General features: G+C 38.5%; 1 protein-coding gene across 5 annotated transcripts in view; it reads left to right on the forward strand.

Moving 5' to 3' along the window:
* The first annotated feature begins 3,503 nt into the window (after window positions 1-3,503).
* LRMDA (leucine rich melanocyte differentiation associated) overlaps window positions 3,504-22,819 on the forward strand; it is a 610,700-nt gene continuing 591,384 nt past the window's right edge. For 3 of the 5 annotated variants that reach the window (XM_066324128.1, XM_066324129.1, XM_066324130.1), the window contains exons 1-2: window positions 5,760-5,833; window positions 9,806-9,906. In XM_066324128.1, the coding sequence (XP_066180225.1) occupies window positions 5,804-5,833; window positions 9,806-9,906 (131 nt within the window). In that variant the 5' untranslated portion in view covers window positions 5,760-5,803. Of the gene's footprint in view, window positions 3,695-5,759; window positions 5,834-9,805; window positions 9,907-9,984; window positions 10,091-22,819 lie in introns of those variants that run through there. The other 2 variants (XM_066324132.1, XM_066324131.1) reach the window with 2 other exon arrangements.

Below are 22,819 nucleotides of genomic sequence, written 5' to 3' on the forward strand. Positions count from 1 at the left end.
AGCAGAAATAAATTGCACAATTAATTGCTGCTATGTCTTAGTTGTTGAGCAGGTAACTTATTAACCATCATTCTAGCCTAACAGCTATAGTGTGCTATATAATATATATAATATTATGGGGATTATCTATACATATAATTGAGGATTTTTAATTCTGTTTGGGTCATACTATGGTCAACAAAATTGTCATTACCTTTATTGGAAGCAAGATGAGATTACTGAGCACAAATTTCATGAAAGGGTTTTTTTTCCCCGTCATCAAAGTTTTTATGTTGTTCTGTTCTTTCAAAACTCAGCTTATAGAATAATGCATTTCGAAGTACATACATAAACTTTCCTTAAAAGAATGATAACAACATTACAAAATGAAGCTTTTCAAAGACATGAGAAGATGCTGGAACTTCAGGGTGCCTTTGCAATAAAACAGTGAGTGAGTTTATGGGCTGCATTAATTCACAATGACCATGTAACCTCCCTCTGCTCATACCACACTTCTGCCATATAATAGGAAAATAATAACCAAATATATCCCAGAGATGGTTTTAGACATAATTCTGTTTTTCTTGGGGACACTGGAGGAATGAAAGCGCCAAAATGCAAGAAGTAGGAAATACATCAGATTGGTCACTCTGCTTTTGTATTGTGGGAAAGGGTAAAACTCAAAAACTCTAGATGAATGTAGAAATATTAACCCCCCTATCTTTCTTACATAAGTCTCCACAAGAGTGGAAAAATATAAATCAAGGCCAGTAGTTAACAGAAGAAAAGCAAACCCAGAGCTGTTACATGAGACTACAGTAGTATGAGATTCAATTTTCAAGTATGAGAGTCAATTTTCACTGGCTGCTTTTCTGGACAAATTTATCCTGCAGAGTTTCAAACACTCCAGCATGGACATACTTCTGGAAAAAAAAAAAAAAAACAAACCCCTAACATTTTAATGTCACTCAGATGTTCTTATCTTTAAGTTTTATAGCACTATATCACACTGTCATAATAATACTGTTCAAGAAATGGTGTACCAGTGTATTGAATGCATATGCATAACTTGCTTTTCAGATCCCTTTAACCTGTTTATCCTTAGCTGTTAAATATCCTTATAATTAGCAGTAGGATAAATAGTTTGGAGATAGGAAAGAAGAAATGTAATTTGGAGCAGTTCAGCTTAGGAATGACAAATGACATCATCATTACTGTATTTCTTTCTGTAGGTCTAAAGTACACACTTTATTGTATTTTATCTTCTTTCTGTCAGAGTTTTTTTCCTGCATGTTTCACAACAGGGAGTGCTAGTTGATGCTGTTTCCTGGGAGACATCTGAAGTTATTAGTTTGGACATTAAACACCCTATTTAACTCTTTGTGATTAAAAACAGGTGTAAGGGAAGCTACACATGAATAAAATGTTCCTCTGGCAATACAGAGAAAAATGTCTCTACTACAGTCAATCTTACTCAACTAAATCCATTCAGTTTGTATTCACATCATATTGCTGTGGATACTTATCAACAAATATTTTGAGACAATATTTTTATTTTTAGCATCAAGAAAATGAGTTTTATGGGTAAACTGTGAGCCCAATTTTCTGAAGGTCAAGTTGGAAAAATTCTGTTACTTGGCTGAGATTTTTGTCTGAAATCATTTGCTTCAGAAAACTGTTCAAACACACTGTTTTGGTCAGGAGAAATTATATATAATAAATATATATGTGGGTTTTTTTTTTAAGTAGACAATAGTTCATTTAACTTACTCTGAAATATAGGATAATTATATTTGTCTACGTGGAGGCATACATGCATAGTGTGCTGCAAGCTGGAAAACAGACCATTTTGATTAACTCAAATATTTTTATAACTTTCAGTTAATGAAACAGTCAGGATTGCTATTATTTCCTCTTATAAATGTCCAGTGTTCATTTAAGATGGGGAAATGCTTGTATATAAAGGCTTTATATGAAATGACATAATTCATTTGGTGCTTGATGCTATGCCATATTTACTGGTTTGTATTAGCTAAATATTTAATCAGTTGGTCAATGAGATTTCCTAATTGTATCTGAGTACACATTTTAAGCAACTGACTCCTAAATTGACACAAAGCTCTGTTATTATACGAAGAACTTATTTATAAGTGGCAGATCTGATGGGCACCTACCATGGTTCCAAAACATTGCTTCCCTGGAACTGGTTTCCAGTTATTATTTTGAACATATAATTCTATTTATTCAAAGAAAAGGTCAGCATATATATGTGTGTGTATAAAAGATGTACTGAGCATATTAACTCAGCCCCCGCATTTTTTAAAAGTCCGTGTTGGTTTTGTCTGTATGTAACTCACATATCAAGAAGTTTTGGCAATACTCTGTTAAAAATCTTAGGAAATTTTATTGAATGGCCCATACAGAAGTACCACCATCTGCATCTAACTGCTGTGAAACTGATTATTTAAATAAACAAGTGTTTTTTATATTTTTTTCATATAAATACACTGTAAAAAAGAAATTTCAAAGGTCAGCTATGGCCAACTGTCACGTCAACTATTTTAACCTCACAAAACTTTCAGCTTCTGAGAAACCACTGAAAAATATATTTTGTAAGTAGAAACCTAGTCCTTTGAAGCTTTACTCATACAGGCAGCTCTATCAAAGCTAAATAAAACCTTCAGATGATGCAGGTTGCATGGGGCCAGGATTGAAGAAGGTGATGTCTTGAGATGCTCAGAAGTACAAATACATATGGTAAGGTGAAAAACAGCCTAAACCCAGAGGCTGCCTCGCATTCATCTAGAATCTGTGCTATAAGGTGACACTGATGATCAGCTGCCTCAAAAGCTGGAGAAGCCCTCCAGTATTTACACGGCACTGTGATGGATTGTAGCTTCTTAACAAAATGGGGCACAAACTAAGAGCATGTTGACTCATAAGCCTGAAATCTGAGACTATGTTAAAACTTTTTACAGTTGCAGATTAGATGTTACAAAATAGTTCTTCAGTGGCAGACAGCTGTGAGTTTTCATTGCTCTTTAAAATTATGTGCAAGTGATGGGTACTTAAAAAATTAAGGAATAAAGCAGATTCTTAAAAAACAGTTTGAGGAGTTCACCAATCATCCTGTAGGAAACTGGCAGCAGAATTAGGATTTTTGAGATGTAAGTTTTCAAACTCTAAGGAAGCACCACAATAAGACAGTCATCTCTGTTCTCCTTTCCTCTGTTCCAGGGAGTTTTGTTTTTCCCTTCCTGTACGGTATAATGGTCCCATTTTGTCACTGCGATTGGTAGCACTCCCTTTTTGTTATACACCATGGGACTTGGATTATTTATCCATGGCAGATAACAATCTGGGCCATGTCTGTACAAGAAAACATTGAACTGGTTTCAAAAGAATGACTATAAGCCTGATGCACTTAAAACAGTTTGCCACCTCTTTAAGTTGTTTTTGTAATTTAGAAAATTCGGCTCAACTGATTGAAGAGATGATAAAGTCAATTTAAGTCACCCAGTTTAGGGAGCTGCACCTGCAACTTTTCCCTCTAGACAAGGTCTTGCCTAGTAAGTAGGAGGATCAGTGGCAGGTTAATGCAACTGGCAGTGTTAGAAGCTGGAGAAAAAACCCAAACTTGCTGTTATTTGTGTGGGCTATTTTGTAAACTATTTAGGCAGAGTTTTTTTCTTCGTAGATATCTCTAAAGTGACAGGTAACACTCTACTAAAATTAATCCTAATAATGTAGATAATGATGTGCTAAATTGTTTTCAATATAGTTATTCCAATTTTACATGAATATAGTGTTGAACTGAATTTACTCCATTAAGACAAATACAGCTAACTGTAGCAGTGGGCTACTCGAGCCTTGAGCTGTATGTGTTCATTCTGGTGGGAACCACATGCTTGTAGCTAAAAGAGAGATAAAAAGAAGTAGATACAGAAAGAGGAGACTGTATTGCTTTGTTTAAATTTACAGTTCACATAGTACTTGTTTTTTTTGGCATATGTTATTTACTATATAATCTAATAGATAAATAAAGGCCCTGATGCTTTGAAGCATGCTGAGTGATGATCTGAACCAGCAAGTATGCCTGGATGGAAAACTCTTACTTAGAGAAACAGAACTTTTATTCATCAGTGTGGGATCAGCTTATTTGCTGTGGCTGAAGGGTTGGATTCTTCTGTCTTACATGATACAGGAAAATTAGATCACGCAAAGCACTGGAGTGATTTATTCATTGGCTGTATTTTGATTTTTACGCATGTTGGCCCGTTGACATTTCTAACACAATACATTAAAACAACAGAGAGGAAAAACATCTTTTCCTCAGCTGTTTGCTCTGTGTTTCCTGTTCAGCAGTCACTCACTGTAGAGGGAAGGATGGCTGTAGAGAAAGTGCAGTGCCACAGCTGTACCAAGAATTTATTCTGTTGATACTAAAAGGTAGAGCAGCCAGTACAGTATTGGTTTCTGCTGTGTTGCTGAATAAACCCGAGAAAGTGTTTTGCAGTGAGGAATACATATCCTCCTGAAACTTATTTCCTCTCACAGCATGTGCCTCCGCTTCCAGCAAGAGTGAGTTATGCTATATTAGCAATAAAGGGGAAAAATGAGCCAGATTTTTAAAGGTGCTTAGGCAGCTGAAGAGGTAGGTAGATGACTAATAGGATTTAGGATCCAAGCTTGGGAAACCTTTAAAAGTCTCATATAAAATTCTTACAGAAAACCTGCAGCTCCTCTAGTCTGCCTAAACAGTGATAACCTACAACCATGCTATTATTTTAATTAGTAAATTCTTGTGTCCTGGAAAGACTCGTTTGACAGGGTTTTCTGATCATTCCAAAGGTATTTCTGGTTTCCACACAAATTACCCTATGTTCTAGAGACAAAAAAAGGATATTGCTATGAGAATGTGGACCTCTCCTGGAGATAGCATGTTTTTTGTTTTTCTTCAAAGGCAAGTTATGCTTTATGCCACAAATGAATGAGCTGCTTAGTAGGTGGAAAGCCAGTACAGATAATGTGCCAAGTCATCCAGTACCTTATGGGAATTGCAATGCAAGGCGTGACCCCTCTGTCAGTGTCACAGATGGGCAATTCCCATCACTTCTTCCCACGGCCCGTTCCAGGACATGGGGCTGCCCCGGTGCTGGCAAGGGCAGAGAAGCTGGGGAGGGCTCCGGAGCAGATTCCTGATGAGGAACAGCTGAGGGAACTGGGATTGCTTAGCCCGGAGAAGAGAAGGCTTGGATAAGGGAGGGGGCAGCTTACAGGAGGGGTCAGAAAGGTGGAGGTCGGGACGTCGGTCTCTTCTCAGGGAAGCTGGCGACAGGCCGTACCTCAAGCAGGGCCAGGAGAGATTCAGGTGAGACGTTATGAGGAATTTTTTCATAGAAAGGGATTAAACTTAAGAATGGGCTGCCCAGGGAGGTGGTGGAGTCACCGTCCCGAGACGTGCTAAGGAAACACTGAACATGGCACTTGAGGCCACGATCTAGTTGGCGCGGTGGTGTTCGGTCCTCGCTTGGACTGGACGGTCTAAGAAGTCTTTTCCAACCGAGCCGATTCTGTGCGGCCCGGCAGTCGCTGCGTGCCGCTCGGGGCTCGGGTTCCAGCCAGGACAGGGCTGCCGGTGCCCCGGACACGCAGCGCTCGGCCCGGGCCAGGCCCCGCTGCCCGCCGGCCGCAGGAGGCGGCGGGAACCCCGCGCTGCCGCCGCCCCCGGCCCGGCCGCGCTTCCGCCCGCGTCAGCTGACTGCCAGGCAGCGGCCCGGCCCGGCCCCGAGCCCGCGGAGCCCCCGGCGCTGCCGCCCGCACCATGGCAGGGCTCGTGGTGAGCGGAGCACAGGTAGGTGTCCGCGGCGCCTAAGGCCGGCCGGCCGCGGCTCCACCTGCCGCGGGCGGCTCGCCCCGGCCGGCGCGTCCCCGCCTCGGGCGCTGCGAGCGGCTGCCCCGGCTCCCGCCGCTCTCTCTGCCGGTGCCGCTCCCGCTCGGTGGGGGCGGGGGACGCGCACGGGGCCGGCTTTAGTTTCCAGCCGCGCCGCGGCACGGGACGCCGCGCAGCTATCGCCTCCGTCGCCGCCGCGCCGTCCCGAGGCTGTCCGAAGGGAAGGGGCCGAGGAGCCGCCAGCGCCGGGCGGCCCCGGGGATGCGCTCCGAGTCGGCGGCTCGGGGTGCGCTCCGGCCGCCGGCGGGTAGCGGAGCGCCGGGACAGCGCGGCGCTGCCGGTGCCGCTCACGTGCGGCGGGCGCGCCCCCGAGGCCCTGCCCTGGCGGCGGCGCGGCTCCGCGCAGCGCGCTCCCGGCGGGACGTGCTCCGGCCCGGGACCGCGCTTGCTCTCTCGGGCTCGGGGAGACCGCGGGAGCGAGCTGAAGGAGGGGTGAATTCTACTAAGTCTTGTTCCTCCTGAAACCTCCCGTGTACGTTTCGGTTTGGTTAAAGAGACGCCAGGAAATATAACACATCCTGCTGACTTTTACCCAGCGCCTCGTATGGCTACTGAAAAAAATTCTGGCTAAAAGTTGATGACATTAGTGATGAACCGGTGGCTAAAATTAGAACCTTTTTTTCTCACCTCTAAGGAGAAGGAAGTTTGTCTTATTTTTGAGAGTGGTTTGCCATTAAACCGGGATGCTGCCCATCTAATTGCTTCTTTAATCTGGTCGCTGTATGTGTGTGGAATTCTTGTAAATATGTGTGTGATATGAAGACGATTGGCTAATTTTGCAGCTGCTGCAGGAAACAGTTCATGTGGTTTCTGTGGTGCACTCTGGCTCAGAGTAACATGCTGCCTTCTTCCCTTGAGCATGCCTTGAGACCCTTAATTTAGCTGTGTGCCCACCATACAGTCATAAGAGTATAGAGTAAAATGTAATGCTCAGCTGATTGGAAATATTCTCCAAATATAATTCTTTTCAGTGGGAGAGAGTATGTTGTACTGGGAGTTCTTACATGACCTTTTTGGTGAGATTCCTTCAGAAAGATGTTACTCTGTGGGTTATTAAGATTACCGTATCACTGTAGAATGATCACAGAGGCTAAATGGTAATAAACTCTGAAACTAAAGCAGAAAAGTGCAACTGCTATTGATACTTAATACTTATGTTTTAAGTATTTTGTAACAACCTATCTTTTTTTCCCTGAATTGGGTACAGTGTGTTGAAGAGTCTGCAGGAATATCTCAGGCCTCCATAGCCTATCTGATGGTGGCCTTATGGGAAATTCTGAACATTTTGGTGGGGTATTGAATACGGCACCAGTAATGACTGACTGTGATCAACCTGTACTATGTCTGAGTTGGAGAATTAGGCCACGGAGACCTCTCCATCCAGTTTTTAATCCTGTGTGATGCTTTGTGACTGGTATAGAAAAATCTAAGGAATCTGCTGTTACCAATGTGCCTTGCAGCCAAAGAGCTGGAGTCTTGGGAAAAGTATGCTTGCTCTCCTCTCTCAGGGGTGACGTCTCTGGAAATGTACTTGGAAGCTCATAGTCATTTTGAGGTTATTTGAAATGGAAGCAAATAGAGGAATACTGAATTTTGTACGTTTTATTGTTTCCTGAGTAAATGATTTTGAACTGAAACAATGAAAATGAGGACATACTCTTGTTTCTTCTGTCTACTGACATCTTATATTAGCATTGTACAATGAGTGTGCTGAAGTGGACTCTGTGGAAGTAGAATGCCTTTACAAGGCCTCAGCATTGAAAGGTCACGATAACAGTTTGTCATCTGCAAATATGCTTGTGAATAATCTGTTTGTACCAGTTGTGTAAATATATTTGCATATTGTAACTGTTCAAAGGCTGAAGCTTTGCAACATTATATGTATTTTGTCTCCTGTGAGCTCTAAACCCCATTCGTATGAATCTTTAACTTCTATTCTCATGGATAGGCTTTTATGGCCAGGTAAGTTTCTGAAGCAGCGTGTAGCAAGCCAGAGTCCCCTGCTCCTTCTCTGCTGCTTCCCCCTGGGTGAGAGCCAAAGTGAGGGTCTGTGCTCTTGCTGTAGCTCCTTAAGATACTCCTGTCCTCCCAGTGTTAATTAGCATCATATTTTAGCCATTTCTGTTTCAACACCTTACAATGAACCAAATGCTTAATCCTAAGTGTTATTAAGCTGTTAATGTGATATCTTTCAGAGGGTCTGCAAGCATTAATTTAAAGAAATCTACCATTCAGCGAAGAATGACACAGTTCTTTTATACATACCTTTGTGTATGTTGTAAAATGCATTGTAATTATCTTAGATGTAGACTGGAGAAAAACCCCAACATATTTAATTCAATAAATTCTGCAAAACGTTTTCTGTTATATCCAAACCATCAGGATGCCAACTACCCAAAATGTTCCTTTCCATTTTCTTCATATGTTTGCTCAAGTTGTGCGTATGTCTGGTAGCAGAATATATTGCAAGAGCAGGTCTGATTTAACAAGGGGAAGAAGTTGTTAAGCTGAGCTTCAAGCTACCTGTTTTCTGCTCATAAAAATTATTTCACTGTTGTCAGCTTTATCTGTTGAAGTTATTGAACAAAATGAATTAAATGGAATGCCATATAGTATTATCAGATGCAATCATTTTTAGAGCGTAGGAGATCAGCATGACTTGCAGAAGTACATACTGTCAGTCTGCTCTGCAGAGGAGTCTCTGTTTTAACAGAAGGTGAAATACTATCAAAACAAAGTTTGATGGAATTTTTTTTGCATATTTTTCATCCAACATATTTTTTGACTAGTGGGATATGTTATTGAAATCGACTTTATAATTAAACATGGATAATAACAGTGTTGTATAGATAGTGGTTTAACATGGTGCTGAAGTTGCTAGCTGGCCATTAAGGGAAACTAAGATTTCTGCAGCGCAAGTTCTGAAATGTCAGTATTCTGAACACTGAAAGGATGAACCAGTATAGATATATAGAATTCTAGATGATAGTTTTGAAAAGGCTTGTGGGGTTTCTTTGAAGAAATCAAACCAATGACTTCTAAAACAGTACAGCAGAAATAATAGAAAAAAAATTAGCTGCTTTACTTTTTTGTGTTCTTCTGGAAATATTATCACTCATTTCATCATGACTAAAAACAAACAGAATCTGAGTAGTCTGGTTTTTGTGCTACCTCTAATGCTTCCTGTGTTTGCTAAAAAGATGGGTTAAGTGGGCTGGTGTGAAAAAGAGAAAAGACATTTACATGTACATGAGGGGTAATGAGAAGTGTGATCTGCTCATAGGTGGTGAAGCCAGAAATCTTTGATTTCCATGACTGTCTGAAAAGAAGCTGCATGCTTCATTTGTCAGGTCACAGGCAGCCCTTTTGCTCTGTCCCTAGTGTGTTACTGGGAGTAATAATCTTCTCAAGGAGTGGTTAGGAGAATAGATTGACCATACACTGCTTATGTATTTCTGCACCAAAATTTGGAAAACTACCTTTGTTTGTTGTATATGAATGGCCAAACTGCAAGATCTTTTGGATGGCTTCTGATCCTTCAAGCAGATTTCTTCTGGAGCATGTCAGAATGGTAATGTGAAGTAACATTAGATCAAAGTAATAAGTAAAAGTGAAGTAGAAGAAATGTGGTGTATATTTAGTCTAAGTATTTTTACCTGGAAGGAGACAAAACATACATAAAGACTATAGATGTAGTAAATATTAAGTTGATGGTATCAACAGGAAAATGAGTTTGTGATAGATTTTATAGCTGTAAAACTTATTTAAAGTTGTAATGTCAATCCACTGTATTGCATGTTATCAATGAGACAGAATCTGGACAGGGACCTAGATCTACTCATGAAATGTTTCCTTGTTGCTTCTATTTCTCAGGTATCCTACATTAGTCAGGACTGTGAAGAAATTCCAGAATTCCTGGGAAGAAAATATGGACATATGGCAAAAAGGCTAGATCTTAGCTTCAACTTGCTAAGGTATGTTGCAGTATATAGATTTTCAAGTATAATGTGGAATTAGAACTCCTAAAATAGACTGGGTTTTTTTTTTCAAAGTAGAAACATATATGTCAGGTACATTTAATTGTTGTCAAGTGGATGACACTGTTTTATAGGTAATGTTTGTCTCCTTTTCTCCCACACTTGGAGCACAAATAACCAGGTGAGTCTAGAAAATTATAATATGTTAACATAAATGATGCCCAGTGAAAAGCTTATGCTTTGTTCTCTACTTGAATTGGAAAATAAGTGTTGCTACCTGAAGAAGTGAAGAATGGGATCAAAGGTGAATTTTCCTTTAACCAAAACACAAGTAAGTGTGTGCTTCTCTCCCTTTATAAAAATTTTATTTATGGATTTCTGGTTATTATTATTAATGCTTTATAATGCTCTTTCCCCAGATGATGTGTTTTGTTCTATAATTTTTTTTGTACATTTGTGTAGTTAAGTGCTAAAGATTAGTGCAGTTAGAATATGTAATTCCTCCTTCTAAGTATTTTAATATATGGATTAGTTTAGGATTCTGTAGTATTCCTGTTAGCTACTACAGCATCCCATTTCATTTAATCCTTATAAGAAAGGCTGCTGAGGTTTTGCAGAGTATATTTCAGGTAGGAAAATGTGGGTAAGTACAGAAAAAGAATTTGAGTGCAATTGTCTGTTTAATAAAAAAATAGGTTTGTGGAGGTAGGGTTGGACTCAACCCATTCATTTTCCTTTTATTTTTGGGGCGAGTAAGCTCACAGTCTACTTGTGAAGAGTAATACAAAAAGTAATGTGCTGGTGCCTTGTTTTCCTAGAAGAAATAACCATTGATTTTACCTTACTTAACACTCATAAATGTTCTTCTGAGCCTCTGTCAATTCTGAAAGACTGAATCCGACATGTAAGAGGTAGCAGAGCAAAGGAGCCACTAAATCTGTGGATTGTTGTTATACTATGACTCTGTACCAGTGGATATTGTAATCAGAAAAGAGAATTTTGCTGCAAGGGGAACAAATGGTGATTCTTAAAAAAAATTTGTCATTAAGATAATTCAAGATCTCTATGTGTGTTTAGATTTAACATGTTGTTGAAAAGACTGCTCCTTCTTTACATTTCCAGGAAAAAAAGGTGTTTGTTTCTTTCAGTTAATGCATGATTTGAGGAACAGTTCTCTGAATTAGTTTCATTTTGTAAAGTAAAATAATAACATTAAATTTGGCTGTAAAGTACCACTTTAAAACTCTGATCATATTTTCATAGAGAGCACAATTGGTGATGTATTTCTGAAACCTATGCTTTCTTTCCTTCTTTTCTTCTCTTCCCAAAACATTTAACCTGTTTTTCAGAAGGGATATAATTTGGTTTTATTGAGATTTGGGGAAGAACAATCAGCTTGTGATGTAGAAGTTGTAGTTGTAAATCTGTAAAAGTATTTTAAGACCAGTAATCAGATTTGGGAAAGAGGAGTAGTGGAATATTTTTTTTTTTTTCCTTTGGAAGCTAGTACTAAATGAGAGCAGTAAGAGTTTCTCATTTGAGTAGTGCTTAGATTTGCTAAGCATATAGAAACTAAGAGTGAACTATTTATGGTACAGTAGCTGTTCACACTGGTCTGCACTCATGTATAAACCCTGTATCCTACATGTTACTGAGAAGGTCAGATAAGACACAGAATAAATGTCATAAATGAATGTCAATATAAAAGAATGTCTTGGGCAGCTACTGAAGCAAGTGTAAGCAGTGTCATCTTCTTTAAATAGATATTATTGCTTAGAAATCTAGCTGTGTGGTAGTACAACAATGAGTTTTATGATTTTTATCAGGAGATGCTTAATTTGAAAAGCTTTGTATGTTGTTTTCATTGGGAAACAGTGTCTACAATTAATGTTGACTTAGCAAGTTATACTAGAAAATCACCTTTTTATCTCTTGGTAAAGGTGTGAGTTGAATGAAGAAGATCAAGGGTGATCAAAATAGAGGAAAGGACAGAATACTGTGTTTTGCTAGCACAGTGCTTATTTGCAGTAAAGGTGTTAGCTTTCATTGTAATTTGATTTATTATTGGATGAGAGTTTGTGTGTTTTTGAAAGGAATAAGGAAAACCAAATGTTCTTATGTGTGGTGGTTTTGTTATTCAGATTTCGCTGGTTATTTTCTTTTTGCTTGTGATGTGTCCGTATAACAGAGGAGGGGAGGGTCGTTACTATTTCATTTGAACTGGCAGTTTAATACAGAGGAAAGTGTGTATTTTTTACCATTTTTTTTCTGACTTCAGAATTCTTCCCAGGCTAGAGCTCTTTCTTAAATAAAATTTAGGGACCATTTAGATGCTTAATTATCTTTGCATCGGATGTGGTATATCTAATATCAGCACTTGATACATAATCACAAACAGTTGCTTTTGTGTCTTTCTTTTTTTGCTTTTTCCAAGAGCTAGTGTCTCTCCTTGGTTATCCTGAGCAGTACATGGATCCAGCTCTTTCTTCTGGTGGTCGAAGTGACTGTTCCCAGTCCCAGTGGTTACATATCTCCCCTTTGCCCTGTGAGGGAAAAGGCAGAAAGAGGTGAAAGGTACAAGGGAACTAACATGGGAATTCTGGGAAAGAGGAGGAGGAACAGCAATTTGTTGTGTGTGAGGCAAAGGGAAGAATGTGTGTGTCCTTAAAAGATGCTGGCTGTAACTGGCAGGATGTGGTGCCTCTGGATTGTCTCCTGCTTATGTCTCTGGCTGATGGAAATCCTTCAATCCCAGACAACTGTAGTCCACTTGTGACTTACTTCTTCTGGTGCTGTTTTCATTACACTGTTTTTGTTTGAATACTTTCTAATATCTTTTGTTTCCTTTTGGGCCCAAGGAGGGGGCTGTGAAGAAGACGGAGCCAAACTCTTGTCAGATGTACAGCAAAAGAACAAGAGGCAGTTGTCACACCAAGGGAATTTCCAGCCACCTCAGGGAAGGTTGAGTGGAAGAGGTGCATAGAGAGGCTGTGGAATCTCCATCCTGGATGATACTTAAAACGTGATTGGACAAAACCCCAAGCAATCTGATCTAACTTTTGCAATCTCCCTTTTCTGAGCAGGGAATTGGACTAGATGATCTCTGTATGCTCCTTCCAACCTAAATTGTGCCGTGATTCTGCAGCTTTACTGGTGTGATATGGCCTGATTCGTAGCAGCTCTTTTGATTTCATAGTGATTTTCAGCTATTGTAGAAATGAACTATTTACATTGTGTATTTTCAATGAGGCATGTTTCAGGAGCAGAGATGTTTTGCTTTGGAAATCCGCTCCTGAGCCTCTCATGGTAGCTGTATTTGATAGCCTTCCCTAGTAACAGAGTCCCTTCATAACATGGAAAACATTCCCCAGTTCTCATTTTGTGAAGGCATAGGGTATGGGAAGAAAAGACACTGATGTGTCAATGTTAGTGCTACTTGAGACTTTGTAAAGGATTTACAGGTGGAATGAAAAACTATTGTTGATCATGGAAAGTTAAAGATTTCACTAAAGAAAGAGCAAGGTAAGTAGTAATCGCTGGGGAAGGAAACAAAGCAGTAAGTGAGTAGGAAGGATCTAGTAGAGGTAGGGAGTAGAGATTTGGATGGAATACGGAGATTTTAGTTTAGATGCGTTTTGCTATCTTGTGGGAAAGAAAAAAACCCCAGACAACCCACAACTTGTTCAAGGCTTTTTTGACTTGTTGTAGATGACTTTGTTCAAATTTTTTCCTTTCACATTAAAGGCTGAATGCACTCCAGTGCTTGAATAACAGATTTTGGTGATTTTGTACAAATAGGTGCCATGCTTTTATAAATAACATCTACAGTTCAATTCACAGAGAAGTCCATCTTGTAATTTTGTCTTCAGTAGTTTTAAACATGTGAGTTGTTTTCCTTTTTCTTACAGAGATCTCTGCTCAGTCTAAGTTATGAGGTGAGAGTGAATCTTTAATCTTGACCAATGAGGAAGGATTAATCCAATAATTGTGCTCATGGAGATACAAATATCTCTTCCCTCTCTCTAGGGTGCAGATTATTTCTGCTAGGAGCCTGAATAATTTGCACAGTATGTGCCTGTGCATGATTTCCACTGTCTGATGGAGAAGGTGCATGTATGAAAACATTCCCTTGAACTTCAGTCCCAATCTGGAATGTTCCTCCGTGATTTTTGTGAGACTGAGACTTTGTAATATCTTCTCTGTGGACTAGGTCTTGGTCTTGTTCTTCCTCTCTTCTGCCTCCTGTTTTTTTTGCTTGGGGGAATATGCAAGTGGCAGCTTGAAAATGGGCTTCAGTTTTTACAGGGCATGTTCCTCTTTGTAAGTTGAGTACGTGAAAGATTTTTTTTTTTTCCCTAACCACCTTCCTGGTCTATGCAACAATAAGACATGAAGAACAGGAAGATGAACAACAAAAGAGAGATGGAAATAAAAGCCAGAATTCAAAACAAAGCATGACACATTTTTAAAGCCTTTAGACTCATCTTCATAGCACTTTAAAATGCTGAAGAAAATGCAGTATTGTTAAAACTTTTTGATGGTTTTATTTATAAGGTAGAAAAATATTTTCACCATAATTGGGTAACTCTTAATCGTAGCAATTGCATATTTATCAGTATGAGGGGCTGTTATTAATGTAGCTGTCATGCACAAACACATTTCTGCATTAAATCCATTTAGTATGTGCATTATTCGGTCTAGAATGTCACCAGGACATCAAAGCCCCCTTAGGCATAAGAGCACAGTGCCCTGCTGTGGCTGCAGAAAGGGCTTGATCAATAAATGTAACATGTTAATGCAGAGCAAATAGAATAAAAGATTTCTTTGACAAGACATGAAAAATCACCTTGTGGCAGCTGGCATGGTGATGCCATTTCAGCGGAGACACTAGCAAAGTTGATCTGACAAGTAAAGAGGAGAGATGATGGTTATAAGGTGCTTTTGTTTCAAACTTCTTTCTTGACCTGTCAGGTTTTGAAGGAGCCTGAATGGCCCTTTTTTGTCATGTGAAAATTGTAGTCTTAGGCAGTTATGAAGCAGTTATCTCTTCTCAAATTGTGAATGCTGCTGTTTAATTGATTCACTTAGCATTTGAAACTGTCACGCATTAATAATTGCTAAATCCTGTAGATACTGCTCCAGTGTGTCATGCTTAAATGTGTAGTTATCAGAAAATTAATATCCTTAATGAACTGATGCTTTCAAACTAGCATTGCATGAAATCTCTTTTGCCCTTTCATTTGCTGAAGGTATATCAGCCAGTTTTCAGAGAAGCCCCTCCCGACAGTTATGTGGTTTTATTTATTTATTTTTTTGATGCCCAACAAATGCCAGCTTTGCTTTGGGTACATAGTGTGCTCAATGACAATAAATATAGTAATTATGCTGGAGTTGGTAATTAACATAATTATAGTCAATTACGACAAATACAGTGCAGAGCTAAATGAATGAGGGTGAGAAATTAGCAAGCTAATTGATTTACCGTACGTGCTGCTTTTTCCTGCAACTAACAGTTGCAGATTTTCTGCAGGAAAGAGTGTTTACAAATAGCTGATTGTGTTTTGAAATTATTCTGTCTTGTGGCTCTCACTCCTGTTTCCCTTGCACTGAGGTGAAGAGGATTGAAATATGGGGTAGTGGTTACAAGGAGAAAGGAGCTGCTCTGTCCTCACTGAATGCTTTGAAAGAAGATGTATGTACTTGCTTTAATTTTAGATGCTTCTTCCAGTACTAAAGGGAAAAAAAAAACCTATGTGATCCTTTACAAAAGATAGTGCTAGAGAAATTTTTGACCTATATTTAATCCGCTTAGATGTGGCTTGAATTATCTAAGAAACATTTATTTATCTGTTTATTGACATCTGAGATCTGCAGAGTGCTGGATAGCTGAAGGAAGAATTAGAATTGTTCAAGGAATCTAAGTGTGTTGAAAAAATATGCCCTTGTTCAACCATCAGTTTCAATAATTTAAACCACTGGACCAGTAGAGATGCATAATATCATAACATTTGTGCAGATTATAATTGCCTGTTTTGTTTCAAGATGATTTATAGTATCTTGTCTGAAATAAGTGTATTGGAGCTATGCAGTTAATCTGTTTTACTCTCTCTGTTTTTTTATTTTCTTTCAAGCATGACGACAGTTTACTATGTGAAAGGAGACTGTATATGTTTAAGTATTGAAGATATTGTATTGCTCTTTCAAGAAAAATGTTGAGTAGTAGTTGAGATTTCTTTCTTTTAGAAAGCAATAATTTACAAATGTTTAAATTTTATACTGGATATTGTTTACTGTTTGAAGGTAAATGGAATTGTATAGAGAGACTTCAGCAAAGGGATAATGTTTTCCATTGCTAAGCAATCTGAAATTTATAAATTCTTGGTAATTTTTCTTTTACTACTGCAATAAGTGTATTGAGTTCAAATGAGTACGTGTGTAGTTTGAGGTGGGTACTCAAAGTTTACCCTTAAAGGGATGTCCTACAATAAGCACAAAATGCTGTTTTTTAAAATAATGTTGAAATTTTATGGATGTCTAAAAATACTTGTACTGTCATACTGCTAAGGGTGGTCAGTCTTTAGAAGCAATTCAGCTCCTAGTATAATTTTGCTGAATTAAATATTTATACAGGAATATTATACAAGGAATTATGAAATTATTTACAGATATATATATTTGCAGATATAATAATCTTTCTGTTGAAGTGTTACATGTTTATTAATCACTGTGGACTACCTTATCTGTAATTATCTTTCTACTCAAAGAACTTCTTGTTATACTAAATGGATTGAAGACAAGTATGTTGATGGGTTCTTTTTACATGGGTAATACCTAGGGAGTCATATAAGATGAAGTTCTCTAGATGTATAACTATTGGAAAACTAGAAGGAAAATATTACCAGTAACAAAAACAATTAAAAACTTCAGATATTAACGCTAGTTCTGGTAGTTGATAGACATCAAAGTTTAATCTACTGCTTGCTCTCTTCTTCCCTTCCTTTCCCACCTACCATTAAAAAGTGACATTTCAACAGGAACCAGGTGTGATCTGTGTAATGTATAAGGAAATCTTTCTTCCCCCATATTAAAACTTCAGAAATATTAAAAATATTAAAATACACTTTGTCTCAAGCAATACCCATGCCTGTGTTCTGTTGTTTTGTTGACTTTAAATGCGATTATAGAATATTTGCCACTACAGAGTATTATCTGTGTGCTTTTTTGTCACTTGTGTATTTTCCTGCTGTGTCTTAATTGTGGTCGTTGGTTTATTGTTGATATGAAGAAGACCAGTCAGTGACTGTTGCTAAAAATATCAAATTAATGCGTATGCATTTATATATCTCACTGGTTTCAGCATACTATGCCGTAGATGTAAGCTGTACTTTTTAATGGAGAAGTTATTTTTCCAAACTCAGTAATATGTAAGTAATAAGTAGTATAAATTGTTATAAATATTTCAGTATGGGTGGCTGTTATCTTCTTTAGTCTCAGCAGCCTCTCTTTTTGTCCATTGATCCTTGCTTGACTTTTTATGGCCACATAGTCACTAACAGGCTGTGAAAACACTGTAGTGTATATACCTCTGACCCCCCTGTCTGGCCATTATCCATTGTTTTACAGTACCTGACAGATCAGAACACAGCATTGTGTTCTGTTCTGCTTTCCTCAGGAAGGCTTAACATTGTGGAAGGAGTTGTCTTGAAGGTGTATCATGTGGTAGAATTGGGCATAAACTTTTTACCTGAACCTTTGGCTTGGAGGACAGTGTAGGTTCATATTGTGTAGCGGAGAATTCTTGTGAGGATTGCTAGAGCTTGAAATCTGGTAAAAAATTAAACAAACAGCACAATTTGACATAAAGTTAAAATAAGGTCGTGAGCTTTGATTATTACGTTCTTAATTATAGCTGGTGAATATTGCTATGCTGGTTGCTAAAAGTTGTGTTTTTGGCCTAATAGTCTGTTGCAATTATGAGTAAAGATGAAATCCGTACTTTTAAACAAAGGTGAGTGACAACCTGGGACTTGATCAGAGATAGGATTTCATATTAAACAGCTGTTGACTCAAGGCTGTTGGTGTATCACATAATTTTTTTTCATGTTTGAATGTGTAGGGAGTGAACTGCTTTTTCTTGATCTGATTTCTGTATGAGATTTAAGCTGGAATTTGAAGTGATATTGGAGGCTAAACCTATGCAATCTGCAGTTGTTCTTTGGGTACCCAGAGCACTTAATTCACTGGCACAGTCAATCCAATTCCTCTTGTGAAAACTGTAACCGGTCTTAAACTACAAGCAGTTTTTGTGTTGAATCCTGTTCTGAACAATAGGAATCTATGTTAGATTGAGAGAGTATTAGTTAATAAACGGAGGACTGTCACTGTCTATGGAAAATACTGGCCTTTGAAAGAGAAATAGTTTGATGTACTTGCATTAGTTTTCAAAGAATCTCAGTAGACTGAAAATAATATCTTGGTGACTGGTCCTGCATAGTCCATGAATATCTGGATTTTAAGACTGAAAAGCACTTTTTTTTCATGAGCACTGAGGGTTAGAGAAAAGGGCATGATGAAGCGCATGCATTAAGTACAGTAATCGGATGGGTTATTATTACTTTCTGACTTCCTTAATCTCTCTCACTCTAAAACAGTATTTCCTCATCATTGGTGTTGTGAAACAAGAGCGAAGGACTGGAGAAATAACTGTTGTCTGAGGACAAGGAGCTTGGCTGAAGGGAAGAACCTGCATTAACCCTGGAATTATTCTCTCTGTGTTTTCCTCTCTTTTTTTGTTGAAAGGTATCTTCTTCTCAACTTAATGCAATATAAAAGATTCTCAGCATATACTTGCACATGTAGGTGCAAGTATATGCTGAGACTATTGCATTTGACTAGTTTTGTTGATTCCAGTGGCTAAGGTGGGCCTCGGTCCTCCAGTGTTCAACAAACCTGCTGGTGGTCATGGTACAAAAAGCTACTTGGCATTTGGCAAGAAAATCCTTATGGAGCTTCTTTTTATGCATCACTTGTTTGTTTTGTGTGGTCTTGCATGGTTTGTGCCATTTTTGAGATCTTGCATTTTGCATAAATCATCTTTACATAAATTACGTTGGAGATGATTTTTGAGGTTAAAAAGACTGTCCCCAAACCCTTAGCTCATGCAGGCGTGAAGAGTGAGGAGCAGAGAAGTGCAAAAGGGCCATATATTTTTCTCAGGCTCTGGATTCAGCATGTCAAACCAGACATGCTATACAATAATTATACTGTCTTCAGGGTCATGGTTAATGCAGTGTTATAGCTCAGTAGCAGGCTTTACCCATGAACTGGGGTTTGCAATTATGTGACATTTTATAAGTTTTATTTAGATTTTTGTTTTGTTTCTCCTGGTCTTTCCTTTTGATGATGCTTGCCTGAGTAAGTTGCTCACTGCTAGAGCTGGAAGATTATTTCCTTTCTTAATTTTGGCCTTTTTAGTTTAATTTGCCTGCTGAGTCTATAACTGGAAGTGGTGAATGTTCTTTGTATACTACAGCCATTCTCATTGCTCATGTTTGTAGGAAACCTTGCTATGGTGAGAGACTACAGTGGTAGAAATACGTTTTAAAAGAACACAAGTAAGAGATGCAAAGTATCTAATGTTGTGGGTAGTTTAATTGGTCCAAATGCCAGGGAGGTCAATAGGCTCTTGCAGATTGGGGCAATATTTCTCTTCAGGTGCTTAAGTCTCTGCTGTTTTTCCTGTGCAGTTGGCATATGAGCTGTACTGGCAGATAGTAATACTTGGATGTATGCACAAGGCCAGCTCATTCTTTTCATAGAAAGTGTAATGTGTGTTGGCTGCTGCTGACAGCTTACTGGCATTTAACGAACACACACACACACAAAATAGCAAAATAACATCCTATAAATAAAGGTCTTTAGGATGTAAGCATATTTCCTTCATATGTAAGTATGGTATATGAATTATATTTTGAATATGTATAAACTTGGGGGTGATGCTCAAGTTTTTTTCTGCTTTGATCCAGCACTTGTGGTAGGACTTTGTCAATGTTAATCATTTCACTTATAACCTTGAAGGAAGGAACATATTACTTGGAGATTGCTTGCAAAAAACATTCAGTCTCTTGAGTCAAAAATCTCTTGAAGGGCAAGGAAATGCAGCAGAACTGTTCTTGAACCATTTGAGATGTGTAAGGTCCAAGACTTGCTGAAGTGCCATGACTCTTCGAGGCCACGTGGCCACAGAAGCACTGGATGAGGATGCTCTATTTTAGACTTCCAGGCCTTTCAAGACATTTTAGTTGAAGGTATAAGAAAAACTTATCATAGTTGACCTAGTTACTTAAGTGATAAAGTATAGTTATTATTCTAAGGCACTTAAAGGCTGAAGGAAAAATGTTCTGGACAGGCCAAGGATTAACAGTATATTGAATATATGTAAAACTCTGCTTCCAACATAGTTATGTTGAGATAATTTGACAGTCCAATGTGTGAATGTTAAAATCACAGCTGCTCAAGGATCTGTACGCTTTCTATGTATTATCTTGTGTTGTAATATGCTCTGTATCTTGGACGGTGAAGTGCTTTGGAATAGCACAGAAACAGTCATATGTGAAGGTGATTATACTGGAATTGTTATGGCAAAAATTATCAAGTACTATGTTTTCTAGGAATCAAAACTAAGGCAACTAAATGAGAGGCTGTGTATGTGTCCAGTTTACTTTCTTCCTTCACTCTGTGCCCTCTTTCTCCCCACTGCCTCCAGCTCCTTGAATCAGCAGAAGGTAGCTGAAGGTGCTGCTGAGAGATTTGGGTGCAGGTGCAGCATAAGGTTCCTGCTTTCTTGCCAGTGGTCAGTGGTCTCTCTTTTGTTTCTGTGTTGCTTGTAATGGGAGCCAGCTGTTAGCTCTGTTCGTGTGCAGTATTGGTTCTAGTTCTACCAGGTGCACAATTAGTAAATTGTCTGCCAGTCTAAGTGGGGAGTGTCAGAGGGCAGTTCAGTTTCTTTCACTGTCAATTCTTTGGCTTCCTTTAAATAAGATGTATCAAATAGTCTCTTACTACCACTAATAAAAGGGCTTTTGAAATTTGGACGTACCTCTAATGAGAATCTATCTCAACCCATTTAATACGGGCCACTACTTTCTGACTGAATTATAGGCTCTGCAACCAGAGGTGGCTTGAAACAAGGGGTTCACCTGCATTTAAATGATTGAGTAGAAGAAAAGAAGTTTCTAAAATTAAGGAGATTAATGCATTACTGTAGATTTTGTCTCACTTCCTAGTAATTGATCAATGGAGGAAGAGAGAACAAATGTCTGTATTGAGCTAAAAATGAATGGGCAAATGTTTCTTTGTGTGTTTTAGTATAGCATATGAAAGTCTTGGTTGCTGTAGTCCTAGTATTTTGAAACCTAGTGAAATGGTGAAGCCAGCTTTAAGGTAATCTTGCACTTTTTTTTTTTTTTTCCCCAATTTTCTATGTGGGGACATAAGGGCACTGGAAGCATTTAAGACTAGTGTGGGTAGAAAAAGTAGCAGTGAAAAGCCATGAAGATACTTATAGTTCTGAAGTTGTTATTTGTATTTACAGCATAGCCTATTACTACCCTAGAACATGGAATGAATAAGTAATTCCTGTATTGTAGCAGATTCACCTTAGTAGGCAGAATAGCATCAGAAATGGTCAGTAAGCTTCATCCTATACACAGAAGCATCAAATGTTTCAGGGTCTCTACCTTTTATATTCAATGCACTGTGATGTTGTAATCTAAATCAGATTTTCTGAATGATTTCCCGACTGCGTATTTCCATACAATTCTCATTCTTAGGGGGAAAACAAAACTAGGGAAAAAGACTTCTGCACCCAAGTGTGTGGAGTGTAACCTTATCACACATCTCCTTTTCCTATTAAAAACGCACAAGAAAGTCTGCAAAGAAGATATGTAGGTAGACTTAGGATAAAGGTTTCTCTGTATGTTCCTGAAATCAAATATCTGAACGTAACCTCTGTGTCAAGAAATTTGCTCAATTAGATTGTACACTTCTGCTTTTCAAACCAGTTGCATAAAATAATAGATACTTCTTTTCACTAGAGTTTGTATGCTGAACACACATGTGATTCTTGATGTTCCGATCTATCTCATTGACTAGAAATAACCTTATTCATATTATAGAGTGCATTCACATCTCTGCATATTCTGTAGAAAGCTAAGTGTTACTTATGCCCATCCTGTGCAGGTCTCTTTCTCTGCAAAATTTTAAAATCTGTCCTCGTATTTTGCTACAGAGCACTTTATGTATTTATTTATTTAATTAATTATTTATGTTAAGGGTCTCATCTCTCTTAAAATGAGCATTGGAATAGAAAGCAAATTGCTGTTGAAATTCCCTCTCTGGTGATTTCAGCTAATTCAACCACAACTAGTGAATTAATGAGTAAACAAATCTCCCCCTCTTTTCCTCATTGGTGTCTATGTAGTAGAGAGATTTGACCCCATGTAAAGCTTTATATGATAGACTCTTCACATTCTTGTGTGAGTAATGCTAAAGGCTCCATGTGCAAACTTGACAGTGCCTCTTTGTGCTTGACATTGTAACTTAAAGATTTTATGTTATTTAAATATACTAAAATGTACCCTGTATCAAACTGCAGGTGCTGCTACACTTCTATTACAGTGCAGTAGCACTTGCCTGGTAAAAACTCTGAGGCTTGTGAAAGAGTTAAGCAAAGCAGCCAGAAACGGTTTTCAGCTTTTACTTTTCAGATACAACCTTTTAAGCATACCTACATTTACCTGCAATGGCAATCGTTTTGCATTTTAATGACAAATCAAGTATGCTAACTTGCATTTGAAACGAAAGTGCCTTAAATGTCTCTGGCTGTCAGAATGAGATGTTAGGAGCTTGA

The sequence above is a fragment of the Sylvia atricapilla genome, chromosome 8 (genome assembly GCF_009819655.1).
Source record: "Sylvia atricapilla isolate bSylAtr1 chromosome 8, bSylAtr1.pri, whole genome shotgun sequence".
Lineage (NCBI taxonomy): Eukaryota > Metazoa > Chordata > Aves > Passeriformes > Sylviidae > Sylvia > Sylvia atricapilla.